At 44.9% G+C, this 18446-nt stretch overlaps 1 protein-coding gene across 7 annotated transcripts in view; it reads left to right on the top strand.

Annotated features, from left to right (window-relative positions):
• Positions 1-18446, top strand: part of Fndc3b (fibronectin type III domain containing 3B) — a 306006-nt gene that overhangs the window by 202042 nt on the left and 85518 nt on the right. For all 7 annotated transcript variants that reach the window (XM_063281559.1, XM_006232215.5, XM_039101977.2 and 4 more), the window contains one exon: positions 16082-16140. In XM_063281559.1, coding sequence (XP_063137629.1) covers positions 16082-16140 — 59 coding nt within the window. The remainder of the gene's footprint in view (positions 1-16081; positions 16141-18446) is intronic.

The following is an 18446-nucleotide window of genomic DNA, read 5'->3' as shown; positions in this document are numbered from 1 at the left end:
GTGTCATTTTTTTTGACCTTCCTCTCTCAGACCAAATGGTTTGGAGTCAGGAGCGGTGCTGGGTATCTCAGCCACATGGCCTTTCTGCCTCGCACTACCACCTGACCTTGTAGTCTCCATTTGTGTCTATGCGTGTTGCCTTCAGTGCTTCGAGAGGCTTCGCCCCTGGGATGTATCTGAGGCAGACTGAGTTGGCAGAAGCTCAAGTGCAGAGCTCACACCAGGGCACTTCTGAACATCTTTTATAGAGTCTATAAATCGCTGAATTTGCTTTTATTTAGAGTTTTGATTTTCATTTTCTAAAGCTGGGGTTAAAGTACAGAATTCCATTGTACTTGGAAAGAATCATGAAGGAAAGAAAGATAGTGTATCAATCCAAACACCAGCACAAGCAGCAGCCAAAATGAAAGTAAAAATTCACTGTTACTCCTGATCCATCCCCACAATGGTGGCCTTCCCACTACCTTGCATCATCTACACTAGGCCTTGCATCATCTTCTGCTAAGTAAATATGAGAGGTTTTGACCACCGTCCCCTCCTGTTTTCCAAGGAAGAGTGAGCCTCCCTTGGTGGCTGCCTGGTGTTATTCCCACCAGAATCATTAGCTTTTAGCCACAGTTAGAATCTGGATTTTGCATTTCCTCTCTTCTGTCCTCATTCTTGATATGTTTCAAGGAATTCAGAGAAGTTAAAGCTTCCAGCAATATATTCTTGACTACATCATCGCAAGTGTTTTCGAGGAATCAGTTCACCCTTTTCTTTCCATAGATTGAGAATGCTTCTAGTCACCAGCTTTCCTATGAACCCATTAACACCTTTGCAAAGGATAGATAGATAGATAGATAGATAGATAGATAGATAGATAGATAGACAGACAGATAGATTTTTTAAGATATCTTTAGATACATAGTCTTTATTTTTCTTTTAATGATATGTTAGCTTTTATTAGTCAGCACCATTCCTGCTCAGAATGGATTTGCAGCTTCTTATTCTGCTGTAAAATGAGGTAAAAATGCTCCTTCCTGATTGTTACGAGACACTACCTCTGCCTTCTGTGCCCACTTGGCCCTGCTGGCAAGGGCAGCATCACCTGGTCGCTCTGTTCTTACAAGAGTGTTTACAAAGTGAATGTTAGATCTGTGCCAGCAATAAAACTTGAGAGCAATCACCTTCCAGATGTTAGCAAGAGTTCAAGATGCAGAATTATTCATGGAAACGCTGTGAAAGCGCTCTCTACCTGGTTACCGTGTGTACGAGAATTTTGAAAGAAGGACAGACTTTCTCATCTTAGTTCAGAGATCCCTTAGACAGTAGCATCTAGGAAGAGGAAGCTTTTGAGATCCATAGCCTGGCATGCAAACTGGCTTCTGATCCCAACATCTGAGCAGACAGCAGGCCTGCAGCCTGTGCTGGTGTATTGTCACCCGGGTCCAGGTCAGTACTGGGTTTCAGCACAGACTTGTGATTTTGGCTTCAGAAAAATAAATAAATAAAAAAAGAAATCCTAGAAATACAAATTGAAAGAAAAGAGTTTAAAACTAAAAGTAAGTAAATGAGTACATATCTCTTTAGAAAGCAGGTGTTATAAGCCCAAGGGTCAGAAACAGGAGCATTGCAGCGCAGGGTTAAAACATTTCTGCTCATGGTCCCAAAACACAGCAGAGGTGATAAATGTGAGGGACGTGGCCTTGTGCTGGACACTGGGAGACCGTCACCTTCAGCTGCAAATGTGTTCTGCTCAGGTAATATTGTTTTCCTGTTTCATGGGGGGAGGCATTCTTTATTGAGGCTTCTAGGCCTCTGTGGAAGAGCACAGTCCCCTAAGCAGCCTGTGTCATCTCAGACTGCTTTGTTTCCATCCCCCTCCATTGGTCTTTCCTTTCACTGCTCTGAAAATTAACACCTGCTGCTCACATCTAGTTTATGCTGTTTTCCTCTGGAGGCTGATGTCTAAAAGTCAGTCCTGGCAAGCAATGTGAAGCGAAAGTTGGAAGACATCTTGATTCTCAGGGACTTGCGTAAGCTGGAGTTATTAGAGAGGATTAGGGCCACAGCTGGAGAGCAGGTGGCCCTCCTGCAGTTCCACAGTTGAAGGTAGGCAGAGCCCTAGTAGGACTCACAGCTTCTGGACATGTTGTTGAGGTTGTTTCACCTGCTCCTGCTGAACCGTTACCTGGCCAGGCCTCTGTGAGCTTCAAATTGCTGGCCTTGGCACATCTTTATAGGTCTCTCGCTTAGGTGGCACCATTATAATTGGGGTTTCCTGCTTAGAATCTTGACTTGATAGCCAACTCTTAATGACAGGCTTATCTTACCCAAGCAAGGAAATAGAAAATAAGACTTTTACACTTCATCCAAGATGAACGCATGCATTCTTCAAGTCTGCAAGGAAAGGCTAAGCTCACAGCACCTCCAGACATTTCAGCTCGTTGCGACAGAATGCTGTACCCAATCCCTCACTTCAGCTGTGTGTTCAGGTCTGCTAAGAGCACTGATGCACACACAAGTCAACCGTATTGCCTTCACGCCACCACTGTAGGTCCCTTTCTCCCTGTGCTCCTTGCTTCCCCCAGGGGTACCCCACTTCCACATTGACCTCTGGGTTCTGCCCTGTAATAACATGGGGGCCTTTGAGTAGACACAGAACAACTACTCGCATCCTCAAAAGCATAAGCTTGAGTCAAGTGTGATGGTAGATTGGAAAGGAGTTAGGATGCCATTGTGCAGACTAATACATAGTTTGAAGGTTGGTGCTTTCTCTAAGAACAGAACCAGTGTCTGCTACATGGTTGGTCCCTTCTTTGTCTTTGCTGAAAGACTTCAGAGAAATGGCTGCTGTCTTCTGCAAATGGTAAGTATCTGGAGATGTAGGAAAACAGCTGGGCTCATCACTGAGTTCCACAGTTCCCGGACACTCTGTCCTCGCTGCTCCAGAAGAGAACACGCAGACGTGTCAGGCGCTGCAGCGCACCAACAGCTACAGTTTACGGCCAACCAAGTTTCTGTCCTGTTGGAACCAGTGTGCACTTTTTCTCTCAAGCCACAGTCAGCTGCAAAAACATTCTAGTGTGCAATTATTGCCCAACACTGAGTGCTCAAGCCTCCAGCCATTCCAAATGCTATGTTTCTATGCATGAAGTGGGTAGGGGGATATTGTGTTTCTAGCACATTGGCGCAAAATACTCTGTGGAATTATCCCAGGTTTTTTTGGCAACCAGCTTTTGAGATAACCTTCAATAGCTTCTATGTGAATTTCTAGGCTGAGCTTCTGTAAGTGAACGTGATAGGAGAACGGTGTAAACAAACAGCAAATCCCTCCTGCTTTGATGATTCTGTACTGAACCGACTGCTGGGTCCTACGCCAAAGATCTCACTGGAATCCACGGCAACGTGGGGTAGACCATTGAGAGGCTTGGACTAGGATGCCAGTGAACTGGCAGCTTTGAATGGAACCAGCGAGCTTTGCACACGCCAGGATTGCAGGCTGAGGGCTGCCCTCTGTGAGAGCAAAGGCACCGTCCATATGTCACATGCACAGAGGAAGGGAGGGAAAGGCAGGCAGGACAGTTCACACTGGCAGAAGGCTGCCATAGGGCCACCTGTTCTATATAGGTCTAATTTTTTTGCTTTGGTTGAGTCTCCAGTTGTTAAATAGTGTAAAAGCGTCCTCTCTGGGGCCTCAATAGATGTGCAGTTTGGCTGCATAACACAACCATCATGGCACAGGAAAGCTGGAAACAGCTCAACAGTGAAGCAGCCAAGCACTGTGGCCTCTCAAAGCAATCTGCGTTCTAAATTAACTTTCTAGGGTGTGACTTGTTTCTGCCGACTAAAAACACACTCAACCTATAGTATATTTATGTTAAAGTAGACCCATATAACAGTGTTATGTACAGTGTATACCTAAGAAAATTATATATGTATGATTCATATGTATATGTATACACACAAACACACACACACACACACACACACACACACACACACAACCTCTCTAGTTAAATGTTCCATTCTTACCAGGATACTCTCTCCTTTTTTTATGATTAATTTATTTATTGTATATAAATACATTGTAGCTGTCTTGAGACACACCAAAAGAGAGTGCCAGATCTCATTATAGATTGTTGAGGGCCACCATGTGGTTGCTGGCAATTGAACTCAGGACCTCTGGAAAAGCAGTCAGTGCTCTTAAGAGCTGAGTCATCTTTCCAGCCCCTCTCTCTCCTTTTGTGATTTATTTATTTTTATTTAATGAGCATTGGTGTTTTGTCTGAATGCATTTCCATGTGACTGTGACAGATCCCGGGAACTGGAGTCTCAGATAGTTGTAAACTTCCATGTCAATGCTGGGAATTGAACTCGGGTCCTTAGAAAGATCAGTAAGTACTTGTAACCACTGAGCCATCACTCTAGCTGGTCCAGAATATTCTCTACAGCAGGGGCTTCTTATCCTTTGACCCCTTTTCTCCTGAGACATTTTTGTACCGTCTCATAAGATAGACTTATAAATCAAATGTATCCAATAATAACAAACTATAAAGAATTTTAGAATGATTCTTAGGAAATTTTACCATTTAATAGAAACAAAAGCATATTTACATGCTAATGAGACTGATATATTTTAATTTTTTATTCATATAAAATGAAATCTTGATGACTCATACTGTGGGATATAGGAAATCTTCATTTTTTTTACAGCTAATCAATATTTTAACTTTCTAACAATCAGTCCTGAGAACAGTGCTTTACATAAATACTTAAGTACAGAGTGACAGAAATATATTTAGGGCCATTTTATAAGTTGTGGGTATTCTGTCTTTATCCTAAGCCAAAAATAATTTTCAAGTCAGCTACTCAAATAGAAAATGTTAAGATCAAACATTCTGACATAATATAATCTAAAGATGTGCTAACTTGATATTTACAAGGTGAAGAGGGGAAGTGGAAAATCAGCAGTCTGTTTTCCATAATGTTGCCAACCGTTTCTGTAACAGCAGAAAAGTGTGTACCACAGTAAAAACACTACAGATACGTTGGTAATGCAGGCTGAGATATTCACTGTGAGAAGTGGAAGGCCAAGCAGCACTCAGCACGGGTGTGTGTGTGTGTGTGTGTGTGTGTGTGTGTGTGTGTGTGTGTGTATTACTTTTCTCTTTGCTGAAATCAAATGCCTGATGAAAAGTAACTTCAGAGGGAAAGAGTTATTCTGGCTTACAGTTAGAGGGGACACAGTCATTGTGGTAGGGAAGGCTTGGTGGCAGAAGTGCATCGCATCTGTAGTTAGAAAGCAGAGAGAGGACAGGGAATGGGGCCACACCATAAAACCTCCAGCCCCACCCCATCCCCATCCACTTCTCTTCAGGCTCCACAGCCATCTCAAACTCGACCACCAGCTGGAGACAGTGTCCCAAGCCTGTGGGGAACACTTCACATCCAGGCCTTACTCAGCATTGCTTACTCAGCAGACGTGGGCTCATAAGGCAGTGCTCAGAGGGCAGCACTGCAAACTCCCAGCTACCTCAGTCCTGAGTGAAGTGTGACCATTGCTCAATCAGGAGCCTTCTTTACAGTTGTCCGGTTTTCAGAGCCCCCACCTTCGGTTCTACAACCTCATATGTGGTTGTAAGCCACAGTTTAAGAGCCTGTCCTCTGCAGCGAGACCCGGGAAGTCTCTATTACATCGATAATTCCCCCAATCCCCCCCCCCCCCAGCCCTGGAGTGTGACAGCAGGTATCATGGCCTCGGAGAGACTTGCCAAGCGGACTTCACTCTGTCTGCGGAAATGTTTCTGGTCTACATGAAATTGAAGGGTGTTGCTGAGTGTAGTTAGACAGTGTGTATCTCAAGTGACAGTGTGGATCCACAGTTCTGGCACAGGTTTGTCTTAGAGATACTCACTGTGATGCTAAGATTTTCTAAGGTCCCTTCCATTACAGCTCACTCCATCACGATGGCTTCAAGTATGCACTTGTTTCCTCACACTGAGAAAATAAGGCTCAGTGTCTATTCTGGGGGTTGTGTTTCTCACTTGGCTGAGGTCTCTGTGCCAAGCATTCATCTAGGCCCTGGGAGTTAGTGGTTCACACAAAGGTTTCATGGCTGCACTCCTGAAGCTTGGATTCACTGCAGGGCTGGGAGAGCTGAGACACAGTGTGACCTGGTGATGGGGAGGAAGCGAGGATGCTAGAGGAAGCCCTGCAGAGAGGACCACTCTAGCGTGCTGACAGTGTGAGAAGTGTGAAAAATGAGCAGAGGCCACATGACAGGCGAGGAGGGACAGTCACCAACTGTCACTTTCTACTCTGGCCTTCTATCCCGCTTAACTTAAAATTTGTCTGTTGCCTTTGGTGTTTTGAAGTCTACATTAATAATAAAGATGTGTTCAAATCAAAGAAGTTATTTTAAAGTTAGTTATTTATCTAGGTTAGAGGTTGTTGGTTAAGGAAGCCATTGAGAGCGATATTTTGAAACGTTTCATCTGTCAATCATTCTTTTTCTACCCCCTCCCCCACCTTGGGGGCATCCTTCTATAATTTCTTTTCTATCTCATAATTTTTTTCTTGTACATTTTTCTCTTCTAGCCCAGGTGTGGGGACCCTTTGTACCTAGTGAGTCCACAATGCGGCCACCTCCATCACTAGGTTGTTAGGATAACAAGTTAACGTGGTACAGCCTCTATAGACTTTAACATGTGGCTAATGTAGGTGATGCCATCAGAATGCTGTACTCAGTTCTGGGGTATTTTAGCAGGATGTAACTGTCATCATATTGGGAGTGGATATATGTGCAGATGACATTTTTGTGCCATCTGTTATGCATTCAAACAACAAGAGAATCCCATGTAGACAACACAGATCTGTCTCTATGACTCAGGACGGATGAATCCTTATATAGAACGCCTAGGGTCTAAGCTCCAAGTAATTTGATTTTATAATAAATGTAGAATGAGACAGCAAGATTAGTACAGAATTAGAGGCCTGAGAACAAGTCAAGACTTCTTTCATGGTGACTTGGATTTGCAGATGTCTCTTTATTTGAGAGTAAGTGAAAACCTTTATGAGGAGAGCGCTTCTGGTACTTAGAGCGGTTCCCAGTCTGGGTTCACCTCTCCAGTAAGCACTGCACATGTAGACATTCCTTCTTGTCGGCCATTTCACTTCATTTTCTCTTCAGTGTGTTTAGGAGACAGTCCATTTTTATGTGGTGCTAAGGTAGATGGTGCTCTCTCTCTTGACCATTTCTTAAAGGGGAAATACTGACAGGAAGTGAAGCACAATCAGATTAAATGGAGCGGAAATTATAGCACACAAGAACCACGTATGCACCATGTTTTTCTACATGAAGTAAACTCTAGCTCATATTTGAGTGTTAAGAGTTGGAGTTTGACATATTCCAAAATGTCACTCAAGATGGAGTTTGGGTTGTTTACTTCAACTTTGCTTTCGAATGTACAGAGCTAGGAATGCTTTCATGGCGTTCTCAGGGCCGGAATGTAGCCCCCTAGAAGGACATTTGCCTCTCATACATGGAACCCAAGGTTCAATCCCAGTACTGCAAATAAATTAATAATAATAATAATAATAATAATAATAATAATAATAATAATAGAGGAACATTTACCGTAGGAGATTTTCCTTCTAGTCACAGTTACATTTAGTTAGAAGTAGCTTTATCACATTAAAATGGTAGAGGATACTAAAGCATCTCATCTGTAGTCTAATGCCTACCTTCTTAAGCCAAGGGCCATCTAACTGGGTATGGGAGGCAGATAAAGTTTGCCAACAGTAACAGCGTCCTCTACACTCAATAACTAGGTGCTAACTGATTCAAAATTAAACATAACAAATATGCACTGTCCTGGCAGAACCAGCTACGTCGTATCGCATGGCTCTCTGGCTCCCTTGTTCTGAACACATACAGTTTGTATTGCATCTGTTGCCTGTGCTAGCTCGAGACACCCCAGTGGCCACTGCTGCCTGTAGAGATTCGAGACTGTTGTATGTTAGATGTGAAGGGTTTGGGGTTGGGGATTTAGCTCAGTGGTAGAACGCTTGCCTAGCAAGTGCAAGGTCCTGGGTCCGGTCCCCAGCTCCAAAAAAAAAAAAAAAAAAAAAAAAGTGAAAGGTTTACTGTAAACGAAGTGGTCTGCGAGTATGGAAGTCTAGTGGTTTAATTAGAGAAAAGAGACTTTTCATACGCTCTGTAATTCCTCCGCATCCAAGGGTCTGAACCCTTCCCTGGACTCAGTTTGACTTTAAAAGCTGCTGTATGAGTCAGAATACAGCAAATACAGAGGCGAAGGCCAGCAGCAAACCGCTGAACTAAGAACAGGACCCCCGGTGAAGGAATCAGAGAAAGAACTGGAAGAGCTTGAAGGGGTTCGAGACCCTTTATGAACAACAATGCCAAGCAACCAGAGCTTCCAGGGACTAAGCCACTACCTAAAGACTATACATGGACTGACCCTGGACTCTGACCTCATAGGTAGCAATGAATATCCTAGTAAGATCACCAGTGGAAGGGGAAGCCCTGGGTCCTGCTAAGACTGAACCCCCAGTGAACTAGATTGTTAGGGGGAGGGCGGCAATGGGGGGAGGGTGGGGAGGGGAACACCCATAAAGAAGGGGAGGGGGAGGGATTAGGGGGATGTTTGCCTGGAAACCGGGAAAGGGAATAATACTCGAAATGTAAATAAGAAATATTCAAGTAAATAAAGATGGAAAAAAAAAGCTGCTGTATGGGTGCTGACTTGCATTTCATTTTCTTTTAATTATTCAGTGAATTTTGATGTGGGATGAAGCTATAGTTTCTAAGAATTTCTGAAATGACTCTAAACATAACTTCTGCTATCTTACACTATGAGTTTAGCCAAAGCAGCTTTCTCAACACGGATGACTATTCAATAAAGATGGCAGTCAGCTGAGGAACTCTTAAGACACCCCTGCCCTGCCGTAGGAAATAATCACCTGCTCTAATTCTTATGTGAAAATGAAAAAACCATAGCCATCTTATTAGTATATAAATTTGCTTTCATCATTAATACATAGTAAAAAATGTTTTTCTTGGAATTGCTTTCAAAGAAATTGCTCTGTGAATTATTATCAAGTTTATGTTTGATTTGCACACCTGAAGGCCTGGAGTCACATGAAATTTGGCAGGAATGGAAAATGTCTAAGAAGCCCTAGTCTGGTGGTACTTTGTATTTTATAGTTTGGGTCACATTGTGTTAAACCAGAGTGGTTAACAGGTGCTCCACAGCAAAAGCCATTAGCAAGGGACCAAGGGGACAAGGGGACCGGAGAATAGTAGCTGCATTTGTGCAAATTTATCGTCTCAAAGATTAATGATACTGATGGAATGCTGTTAGTTTTTAACTCTGACTTTAAAAAGTGTCTCCTAAGAAGTAGTCTATTAAGGGAGGCAGTTCAGACACAGAAAGACAGCAATCTCCCTCCTATGCAGCCTTGCTTCTAGTCTGCATTCGTGTATTGTGTGATACAAGCAGGGGTGATTGTGGATATAGTCTGTGAAGTCAGAGAGGAAACTGTGAGAGTGGGAAAGACTTGTTGAGGAAGAGAACTACTCATTCACAGACCGTTGGGATCAGAAGAAACACTACCTTGCAGCTACCAACATGGTATTGCAGTCCAACACAGCTCCTCTTTGTTCACTGCACCCGTGTGTAAATAGGAACACAGGCTGCAGAGGGAGCTCAGGGCGAGAAGTGCTTACAGTACAACCATGAGGACCAGAGTGTGCTCCCCAGGACCTGTGACAAAAGCCAGGTATGGTGGTACGTGTATACTTGTATGAGACCCTAGTCCTGGCAAAGCATAAACAGGCAGATAGATCTTCTAGAGGACATGAAAAATCAACATCTTATAAGAAATTGCCTCACTCTGTAAAAATATATACATGAAAATAGTTTAAATATATAAGGGCACTGGGGGAGCACTGTACACTCTTCTATGGGTGGGATGTCTGATCTCCCAGAATTCATGGCCTTTTCAGCTGAGTTGGTGAGTCCAGGCCAGTGAGAGACCCTGTCTTAAAACAAAACAAAACAGAACACCTTGGATAATAGCCCCAGCAATGACACCCAGGCTCGATTCTGGCCTCCACATGCACCCAAAACAAACACCATAGCCCAGGTGGCTCAAAGACTTAACATTTCCTGTGATGGTTGTGCAGATGGGAAAGCCCCGATTCAGGTGCAGGCAGGTTCAGTGGCTGGCTTCCTCCATCCCGGAGCACACTTTGCTATAGTGTCCTCTTGTAATTTCCTGTTTCTTAGAGCACACCTTGGCTCTTGTGTCCTCACACACGTAATAAAAGAAGCAGCTTCCAAGACACAAACCCGGTTCACAGGGCCTCATGCAGTCCGAGCCATCTGCAGGAGAATCACCTCTGGGAACAGACTGCCATGAACTCTGGCGATCAGACATCCCACCCATAGAAGAGGGTACAGTGCTCCCCCAGTGCCCTTATAACCTAAACCACTTTCATGTATATATTTCTACTAACTGGGGTAATTTCTTATAAGATGTCGACTTTCCATATTCTCTAGAAATGAGAATACCCATGGCTACTGCATGAGTAACTGAATGTACCCTGGCTGAGTGGAGTTCTTTCCTTCCTCTTCCTCCCATTGCTGCTTCCTCTCTTCACGGTCCCTGCTGGCGACCATGGGAGTTTATGCATGTTGAGCTTGGAGCTGTGCTGATTGAAATAGTTTTCCATGGGCCAGACTCTGTGGCTTTGACAGATCCCTCCTCCGAGATTCCAACTTGAGCGGCTGAGCTTCAGTGCGTACTGCACCGGTGGACTGATTGCCTAGTCTTATCCCCAGATAGATTAGTTCTATGAGACATGATTAAAGAAAGGCTGCTATAAAGCAGTTCAAGTTGCTGTGTAAATAATGTAATTATTGAGAATCTCTTGGACTGTTTTATTAAAGAACTGTACACTGCGGATTCTGCCCATCCGTCCTCAGTCTTGCAAAAGTTCTGACTAAGCTAATTGAAAACCTTTCGCCATGTCCTGCCAAGTCTTAATGAAAACGCCTGTGAGGGAAACTTTCTAGACGCTGCTGTGAAAAGCGCTGCATAACCTTTAGTCACCTCTGACATGAACTCTGGGAGAAGTTCTGCCCTGCATTCAAGCAACTCCCTTCCTGTCCTAAGTGCAAGGGAGGACAGCATCCCTGGTGGGACAGTCACGGAGTTAAGCCTTTCCCAGATAAAGAGCTGTGTCTGACAGTGGCTGACTCAGCTCAACAGAGAAGAGTTCAGCCCCGCACAGGGAAGCAGAGACTGGAACTGGAGTTGGCTCACCAGGCACGCAGTTGACCCGAGACCTTTGTCCAGTTTTGTAAGATTTTTGTCAATGCTCAGTTTGATGTAGGATCACTGGTTGCCTCTGTGTGGTTCCATGCATACACAGTGTTCTCTGAAAGAAAACATGGTTTTACTTCTTTGGGGATTTGACAGAAATGCAAATAGAATCTTTTAATATTTAGGCAGGATCTAATTTACTTGGCAACAAACACTTGAGCAGCAGTGTAGAGTTTCTGTGAGGGTCCAACAGACTCCCTGGTACTTTCCTGTCCCCAGCTTCTCTTTAAAGACCCACACCCATCCCGGCACACCGCTCCTCTGATGCATATGAGTGCAGCTTCTGCACAAAGGAGCCCAACTGCTTGAGGGCAGGATAATGTGAAAGTTTCTGGGAGGACTTTGTCTCAAAGCTTGGTCCAGAAAAGAAATGGCTTCTCTCTCCTGAATTCCACAAACAGCAACTGACTCGCAGAGGAAATGAGACCCTGCCACCCACCCCATCTACATTCTGTGGCTAGCCCTCCTGTCCAGCTGGTCATTCCACCTGCAAAAGGAATCCAGCCCTCCTTCCTCTTTTCTCTCAGCTTCCAGAGTCTATTTGGAACCCAGTCCACCCTAGACAATATTTTTCTAGAGCAGGATACACCTTCTCACGTCCTGGAACACAGCCTGCTGGTCTCTTTCATTTTCCGTTGTCAATGGGCCAGTGCGCAAGCTCCTTTCAGAATCTCAGAGAATGGCATCACTTTCCCAGCTAAATACTTAGATTGCGTTTGGCATTTTTGTGTCAGAATCTTTGATGTCAGTGAAATGGTTATGCTTGTGTGCCCACCCATGTTCATCTGTGCATGTGTCTCTGCGGGTGCATGTGTGAAGGCCAGAGGTTGCCGCTGGGTGTCAGGGGAGCTCACTGTACCTGGAGCTCACCAGCCTAGCCAGACGAGCTGACTAGTAAACCCCATGGACCCTGCAGGGCCCACCCTCAGGACTGGGATCACAAGCACACACTGCTGTGCCTGGCTTCTCCATGGTTGCTGGGAATCTCGATTCAGCTCTACAGCAAGCACAGGAGCTTACTTAGCTGTCTGCTGTCTCCCCAGCCAAAGTTTTTAAAAATAATATGCTTTATAGAGATTTACTGTAGTGTTCTTATATTTTAAAATGTCTTCTTCAGTAATCTTAGTTGTTTTTGGGGTTGATTTGGTTTGCTATATGTGTAGGTGCATGTGTGCATGTGTGTGTGTGTGTATGTGTGTGTGTGTGTGTGTTGTGTGTGTGTTGTGTGCATGTGTGTATGTATTGTGTGTGTTGTGTGCGTGTGTACGCGCGCGCGTGTATGTGTGTTATGCACTCATGTTTGTGTACACATGCATTGAGACCAGATGAAGGGATTGGGTGCCTTTTTCTACCACTCTCTACCTTGTTCCTTCGAGGTAGGTTCTCTGCTGAAACAAGAGCCCCCATTTGTATTTTGGGGGCCTAGGCTGGCAGCCAGCAACCCCCAGTGATCCACCTGTTTCCACCACCTCAGTGCTAGGGTGCGTGAGACTCATGTTGCCCTTTATGTAGCTGCTAGGATCTGAATTCCATCCACGAGCTGGGCAGTACATCCTATCAGCACTGTCTGAAGCCAGAGGTCTGGGGAGTTATCCATAATATTTATACTAAGTCTACTACCTAGAAATCCTAAGCACTAAATTAAGGGGTCCTTAGGTAATTAAACTTATTCTGAATTTGATTTCTTTTTACTCTCTCCCTGATAAGTAAGCTTTTTAAAGATGCTAATGACTAGTTTGATTTTCTACATAAAAAGATAATCTGTGAGCATTCTTAGTATTTATTTTCTTCCTTTGCCTATATATACATTGTCAAAGGCATTGACTGCTTGTCTAGTTTACCCTTATTGTTGACGCCTAGTTTTCTTTCCATCCAAAGATATTTATTCGTACATCTAGCTCTTACATCTCTAGCTCTCAAATGGACATAATGAGACCCTATATTTTCCATAGACATAGCTGGTTCATAGGTCAGCAGTCCCAGCTCCTTGGCAAACCAGGAGGACTCTGATGTTCAGAGGGGCATCTCCACATGAGCTGGTTTGGGAAGCAGGAGGAAAGTGGAGAGGGAACGGTGCTGATATTGTCCTGGAATGAGGGTGCTGCTGACACCTAACACTCTACAGCTACAGCAAGCAGAGCCCTGGGTCTTTTCTAAGGAGTAAAATCATGTGAAGCAAACCAAAGAGTTAATTGTGTTTATATAGGAGATGTTTATATTAGTTTAGCCCATACACTCATTCAAGCAGTCTGAACTCAAGTTTTTTGAAGCTAATTTGCAAACCATTATTTATGGAAAGTTTAAACTTTACACTTTTCCTCTGTAAAGTTCCCTTCCTTCCTTCCTTCCTTCCTTCTTTCCTTCCTTCCTTCCTTCCTTCCTTCCTTCCTTCCTTCCTTCCTTCCTTCCTTCCAACAACTCACTTTGTCGTATGTTTTATTTTAACCTTTCCTTTCGCTAAAAAATGTTCATGGGAAATGTTTAGGGGGAGGTGAGACATGAACAAAAGGAAACGGGGTAAAGGGTGTCTCTGTTGTGATTCCATAAAATGTTTCCATGCTTTTAAAATTACCTTCTTCTTATTTTGTATCTTTTGCTGGTAGATTTGGTCTTTCTAGAGAGGTCATGCTTGACATTCCCACAGGTACCTTCTGATTCCTCTTCCTGCTCCACCATCCCTCTCCTCCACCTTTACTCCTCCTCCTCCTGCCCCATCATCCCTCTCCTCCATCTTTACTCCTCTTCCTGCCCCATCATCCCTCTCCTCCACCTTTACTCCTCCTCCTGCCCCATCATCCCTCTCCTCCACCTTTACTCCTCCTCCTGCCCCATCATCCCTCTCCTCCACCTTTACTCCTCCTCCTGCCCCATCATCCCTCTCCTCCACCTTTACTCCTCCTCCTGCCCCATCATCCCTCTCCTCCACCTTTACTCCTCCTCCTGCCCTGTGTCCAGCTCCTCCATCCTTTCTCAGGTTCACTCTGGCCCTGAGACTTTCCCCGGGGCATCTGCTTGTCTACTCTGCATTCACATCTACCACTTCAGACTGCTTCTTTTCCTCAGTGCCCGTTGCCCTCCTTCTCTCACCCTCTCCCATGCCTGGTCTTACTGTCTTTATTTCTATATTCTATTCAGCTGTTTGTATTCCCAGTCAGAAGCATATTTTCTTCTTGCTGTGTAGCCAAGGAACTACAGCTCCTCATTGCTTCACCTCCCAACTGTTGAGATTACAGGTGTGCATCACCACGCCTGGATATCCACTTTTTTGTTCTTTGTTTGTTTATTTGTTTTTATAGAAAATAAATCATGTACTCTAGCCCTATGGTATTGGTGCATTCCAGACACATTTTAGTAGGAAAGGCTAAACCAGACTATGGAAGGAAACTCAGCAGGGCACTTATGTCCAGTATTGGTAGCAGATAAGAAAGCAATGGGATTTGAGTGACAAGAGTCAGGGTTTAGCGAGACAGTCCTTGAGCAGGTGACTGAGACTCGCCCTGAAGAGTAAACACATAACCTTGTGAAATGCAGGGCTCGCTAAGCCGCCATTGCCACCAGTCCTGTCTCCACATGTCTGCTGCCCCGCAGGGCTCAGCCTGATCCTGCTGGATTGCCTTGAGGACCGCTTTATCCTCTGATGTTACAAGCACCATCGGCTTCCCTGCCACCCTTCGCCCCACTCACGTAGGAGCAAGGACGTCTGCCCGGGACGTACATCTCTCTAGCATTGGGTCATAAATCAGGGTCCACAGGTGTGGAGCCACCACAGTTCAGAGTTGGGCTCCAGGGCCTCTGCCAGGAGAAGCAGAATGAATTCTGTTTACTTCTTTGTCTTTGTTTGGCCACACAGACTTCCCATATCTGTATGGCAAGGTTTTTCCTCTTGTTTATGACGAGCAGGCTTTACCACACTGTGAATGTCCCTTTATTCATCGTCATATCCATCAGATGAAGACTAAATTACTCCTGATCATTTCTTCACCGCTCTGTCACATCCGGTCTTGTAGCATCTGTGTCTCCCAACCCAGGCATGTCCTCAAAGTTTACCAGCCGCTCTAGCAAAGGCAGCTCTGTCCTTTAAAAATACAGTGTAGCAGGGCATGAACTCACTACACACCTTCCTCATGTGCATCATTTGTGCTGAAATCTAATGTCTCTCAAGCTCCAGCCAAGCTGTGTGAATACTCCCTCCCCCCACTTAAGTGCTGCAGTTTGATGTAAAATCGAAACTCTAAATGAATGCATGGATACATCTGAACGTACGTATATGCATGCATGCATGCATGCATACATACATACATACATACATACATACATACGTACTGAACTAAAGTTTGAACTCACCAGCCATTGGCACTCAAGTCCATCTTCTCTTAGGTATTCTGTATTTCTCCATGAGCTAGGTCTCCTGCTTGCCCTTCTTATGACCCCCTCTGTTCCTTTCCTTCAGTCCTACTGAATAAATTTAGTCCTTTAGGACTAAGTCTAGCTGACCTAGTGCGTGCTTCCAGCTGTCCACTAGCGAGATAGCACAACCACAGTGAGACCCTCACGCCGTCGTGGTACCAGTGTGTAGCAGGCAACAGACTGACGTGATGACACCCTTGAGGAAGGCATCGGGGAAGGAAACTGACAAGCTTACTGCCTTCTAACAGGTTCTTTTTCTTTTCTTGTCTTTGCCACACAGAGTATGAGTTGGAAGTAAGGAGGGTGCAGGACATCCTTTCGGGAATAGAGAAACCACAGGTATGTCTTCCGGACCTCTCTGCAGGAACAGCCAGTCCTTAAGTCCCCGTCGTGCTTTCTCTTGCCGTGCTCTCGGTAAGCAGGGCCTACTGTGACATAGTAGCCAGTTACTAATGGACCAAGGACATTGAGAGCAAGGTTTGTGTAGTCACCTGCTGAAATGCCTCTTTGCTGCAGATGTTCTGAATGCAGTCAGATGCACCTAGATTTTTCATGGGTCTACAGAGTTGGTAATTTCTTGGTAATTTCTTATTGCCTTTGTAAATGGAGGAAGAATCCATTTGGAAAACCTCAGAGATCCCAGGTATTTCCCTAGGTAGGTTTCAGAATAGCATTCTGACTATATGGGAGGACACTGGGCACAATAGCAAGAAAAAGAAGGGAGGAATGGTAGTGCTGGGAGGTTCAGTCCTACTTGCCAGCTGTTTTGAAATTCAGATAGAAATTCATAGCATTGGTTCAGCCTTTTGTCTGAGATTAGAGAGCCAAAGTTTTGGGGAATGTTTTTCTGGTGGAACTGAAAAATCTTGATTTTTTTTTTTCTTTTTTAAATGCGAGGCTTTTAAACAGCAGACTCCAAATAGACCTCATGCTCACAATTGGACTAAACCAAAAATACTGGTGCATTGGAAGGTGGACATCTTAGGCTACTTACTCTGACAGGGGCAAGCAGACATTGGGGGTTTCCAGGAGAAGGTGTTACGTAACTGGGGCTGCATTTGCAGGTTAGTATACGTTGGCAGATGACTTGGTGTAAGGCAGAGGACCCAGAGAGATGGGGGTATTAGAAACTCTCCCACTCCTCGACACCACGGTCCACATGAGAAGGGGATACAGGAGTCAGAATTAGGTGATGGTGTCCAGTGTGGTAAGGAAAGCCAGATACTAGGCCCATTCTGAAGATCAATTGATCAGATTATTACCCATTCAATACCAAATGTCCTGGGACCTTTCCATAGCCTCCCATCTGCTGCCCATGGCATTGGGTGGATACTCCTCACGGTCTGCAGTAGCTCCTGTAGTCCACCATGGCCTGCCTGCATCCCTGCCACTGTACAGAGCACAGTGCACCCAAGGGTATCTCTGGAGATCTCGTCCAGTAGCCTGGACTTCCTTAGGCTCAGTTCATTTTAGGCTTTTTTCAGATCTCCATGACTATTCATGGACATACTAAGTCTGTTTCACTTGCAAAACATCCAGATAAATAGAGATAGCCCACAGTTGGAAGCATCTGGGAGAGAGGAGGATGAAGAGCTGGAGTGGGAGACTGAACGCAGTAATGAAAGTTCACATTATAGGACAACAGCCCATTGGAAGGCTGGCGGTTAAGTGCAGGGAGAGACTAAAAAGATGGGTAAGGGGTGGGAAATGACTCGGTAGATAAATGCTTGATCTGCAAACATGAGGACCTGACCGTGTAGACCTCAGCATCCACATTAAAAGCAAAAGACAGGAGTGACGGAGCACACCTGTAGTCCCAGGACAGAGGGCAGACACGAGTGGGTCCCGGGGCTTGCTGACTAAGAGCTGCAGCTGAAACTCTAAGCTCTAGAGTGATCCCGTTGCAGAAAATAAGGTGGCAGGCTGGAGAGTGGCTGAACAGTTAAGAGTTTGTATTGCTCTAGCATGGACCCAGCCTGGGTAGGGAAGTATTCTGCACGATGCTCACTTTTCTCCTGGTCACCGTCCTCTCCCTGGTACCAGCCATTCATTGTTCCCAGCCCAGTTGTTTGCATGGTGCTCTTTCCCCTACCCTTGGTCTTTGCCTTTTGTTTCTTCTTTCTAAAGTTCTTATGCATGATTGTCCCATAGTCTTTGTACACCCAAGACCAGCTATGACTGTCCTTGACACATATAGAACCCTTCACAAATGTTTGCTGAAGAAGTGTCTAGCAGACATATCTGGACTCCGGTGGGTAGGACAGAAGCCCACAGACTGGCCAATATGGAGGAAGGCGGGGGTAGAGGATGTAGCATTGCCAGACAGCAGCTGGGAGGGAGTGGCTCTGGGTCTGCCCAGTGTGGCTATCAAGTATCTCCCTGACCAAAGACAAGGGATGCTCCTCCCTAGTATAAATTGAGGAGCCTCAGAGATCTCATCTTTGAATGTTAATGTAATAAAAACCACATGGGAATCTGTGGAAAGAGTCACTGGCTTTGTTAGACCACTTAGAAGAGGCATCCCTTATAGTCTGTAGCATGTTGTTGAGCAAGAGGCAGCTCCATTCCCATTCAGGCATGAGGGGGGATGACAGGTTCACCCCAGGGCAAGAATCCAAGCTGCAGAAGAGTCGAGCAGTTCTTCC

Source organism: Rattus norvegicus, chromosome 2 (genome assembly GCF_036323735.1).
Source record: "Rattus norvegicus strain BN/NHsdMcwi chromosome 2, GRCr8, whole genome shotgun sequence".
Classification (NCBI taxonomy): domain Eukaryota; kingdom Metazoa; phylum Chordata; class Mammalia; order Rodentia; family Muridae; genus Rattus; species Rattus norvegicus.
The sequence above is the reverse complement of the archived record's forward strand: the minus strand, read 5'-3'. Positions and strand labels throughout refer to the sequence as shown.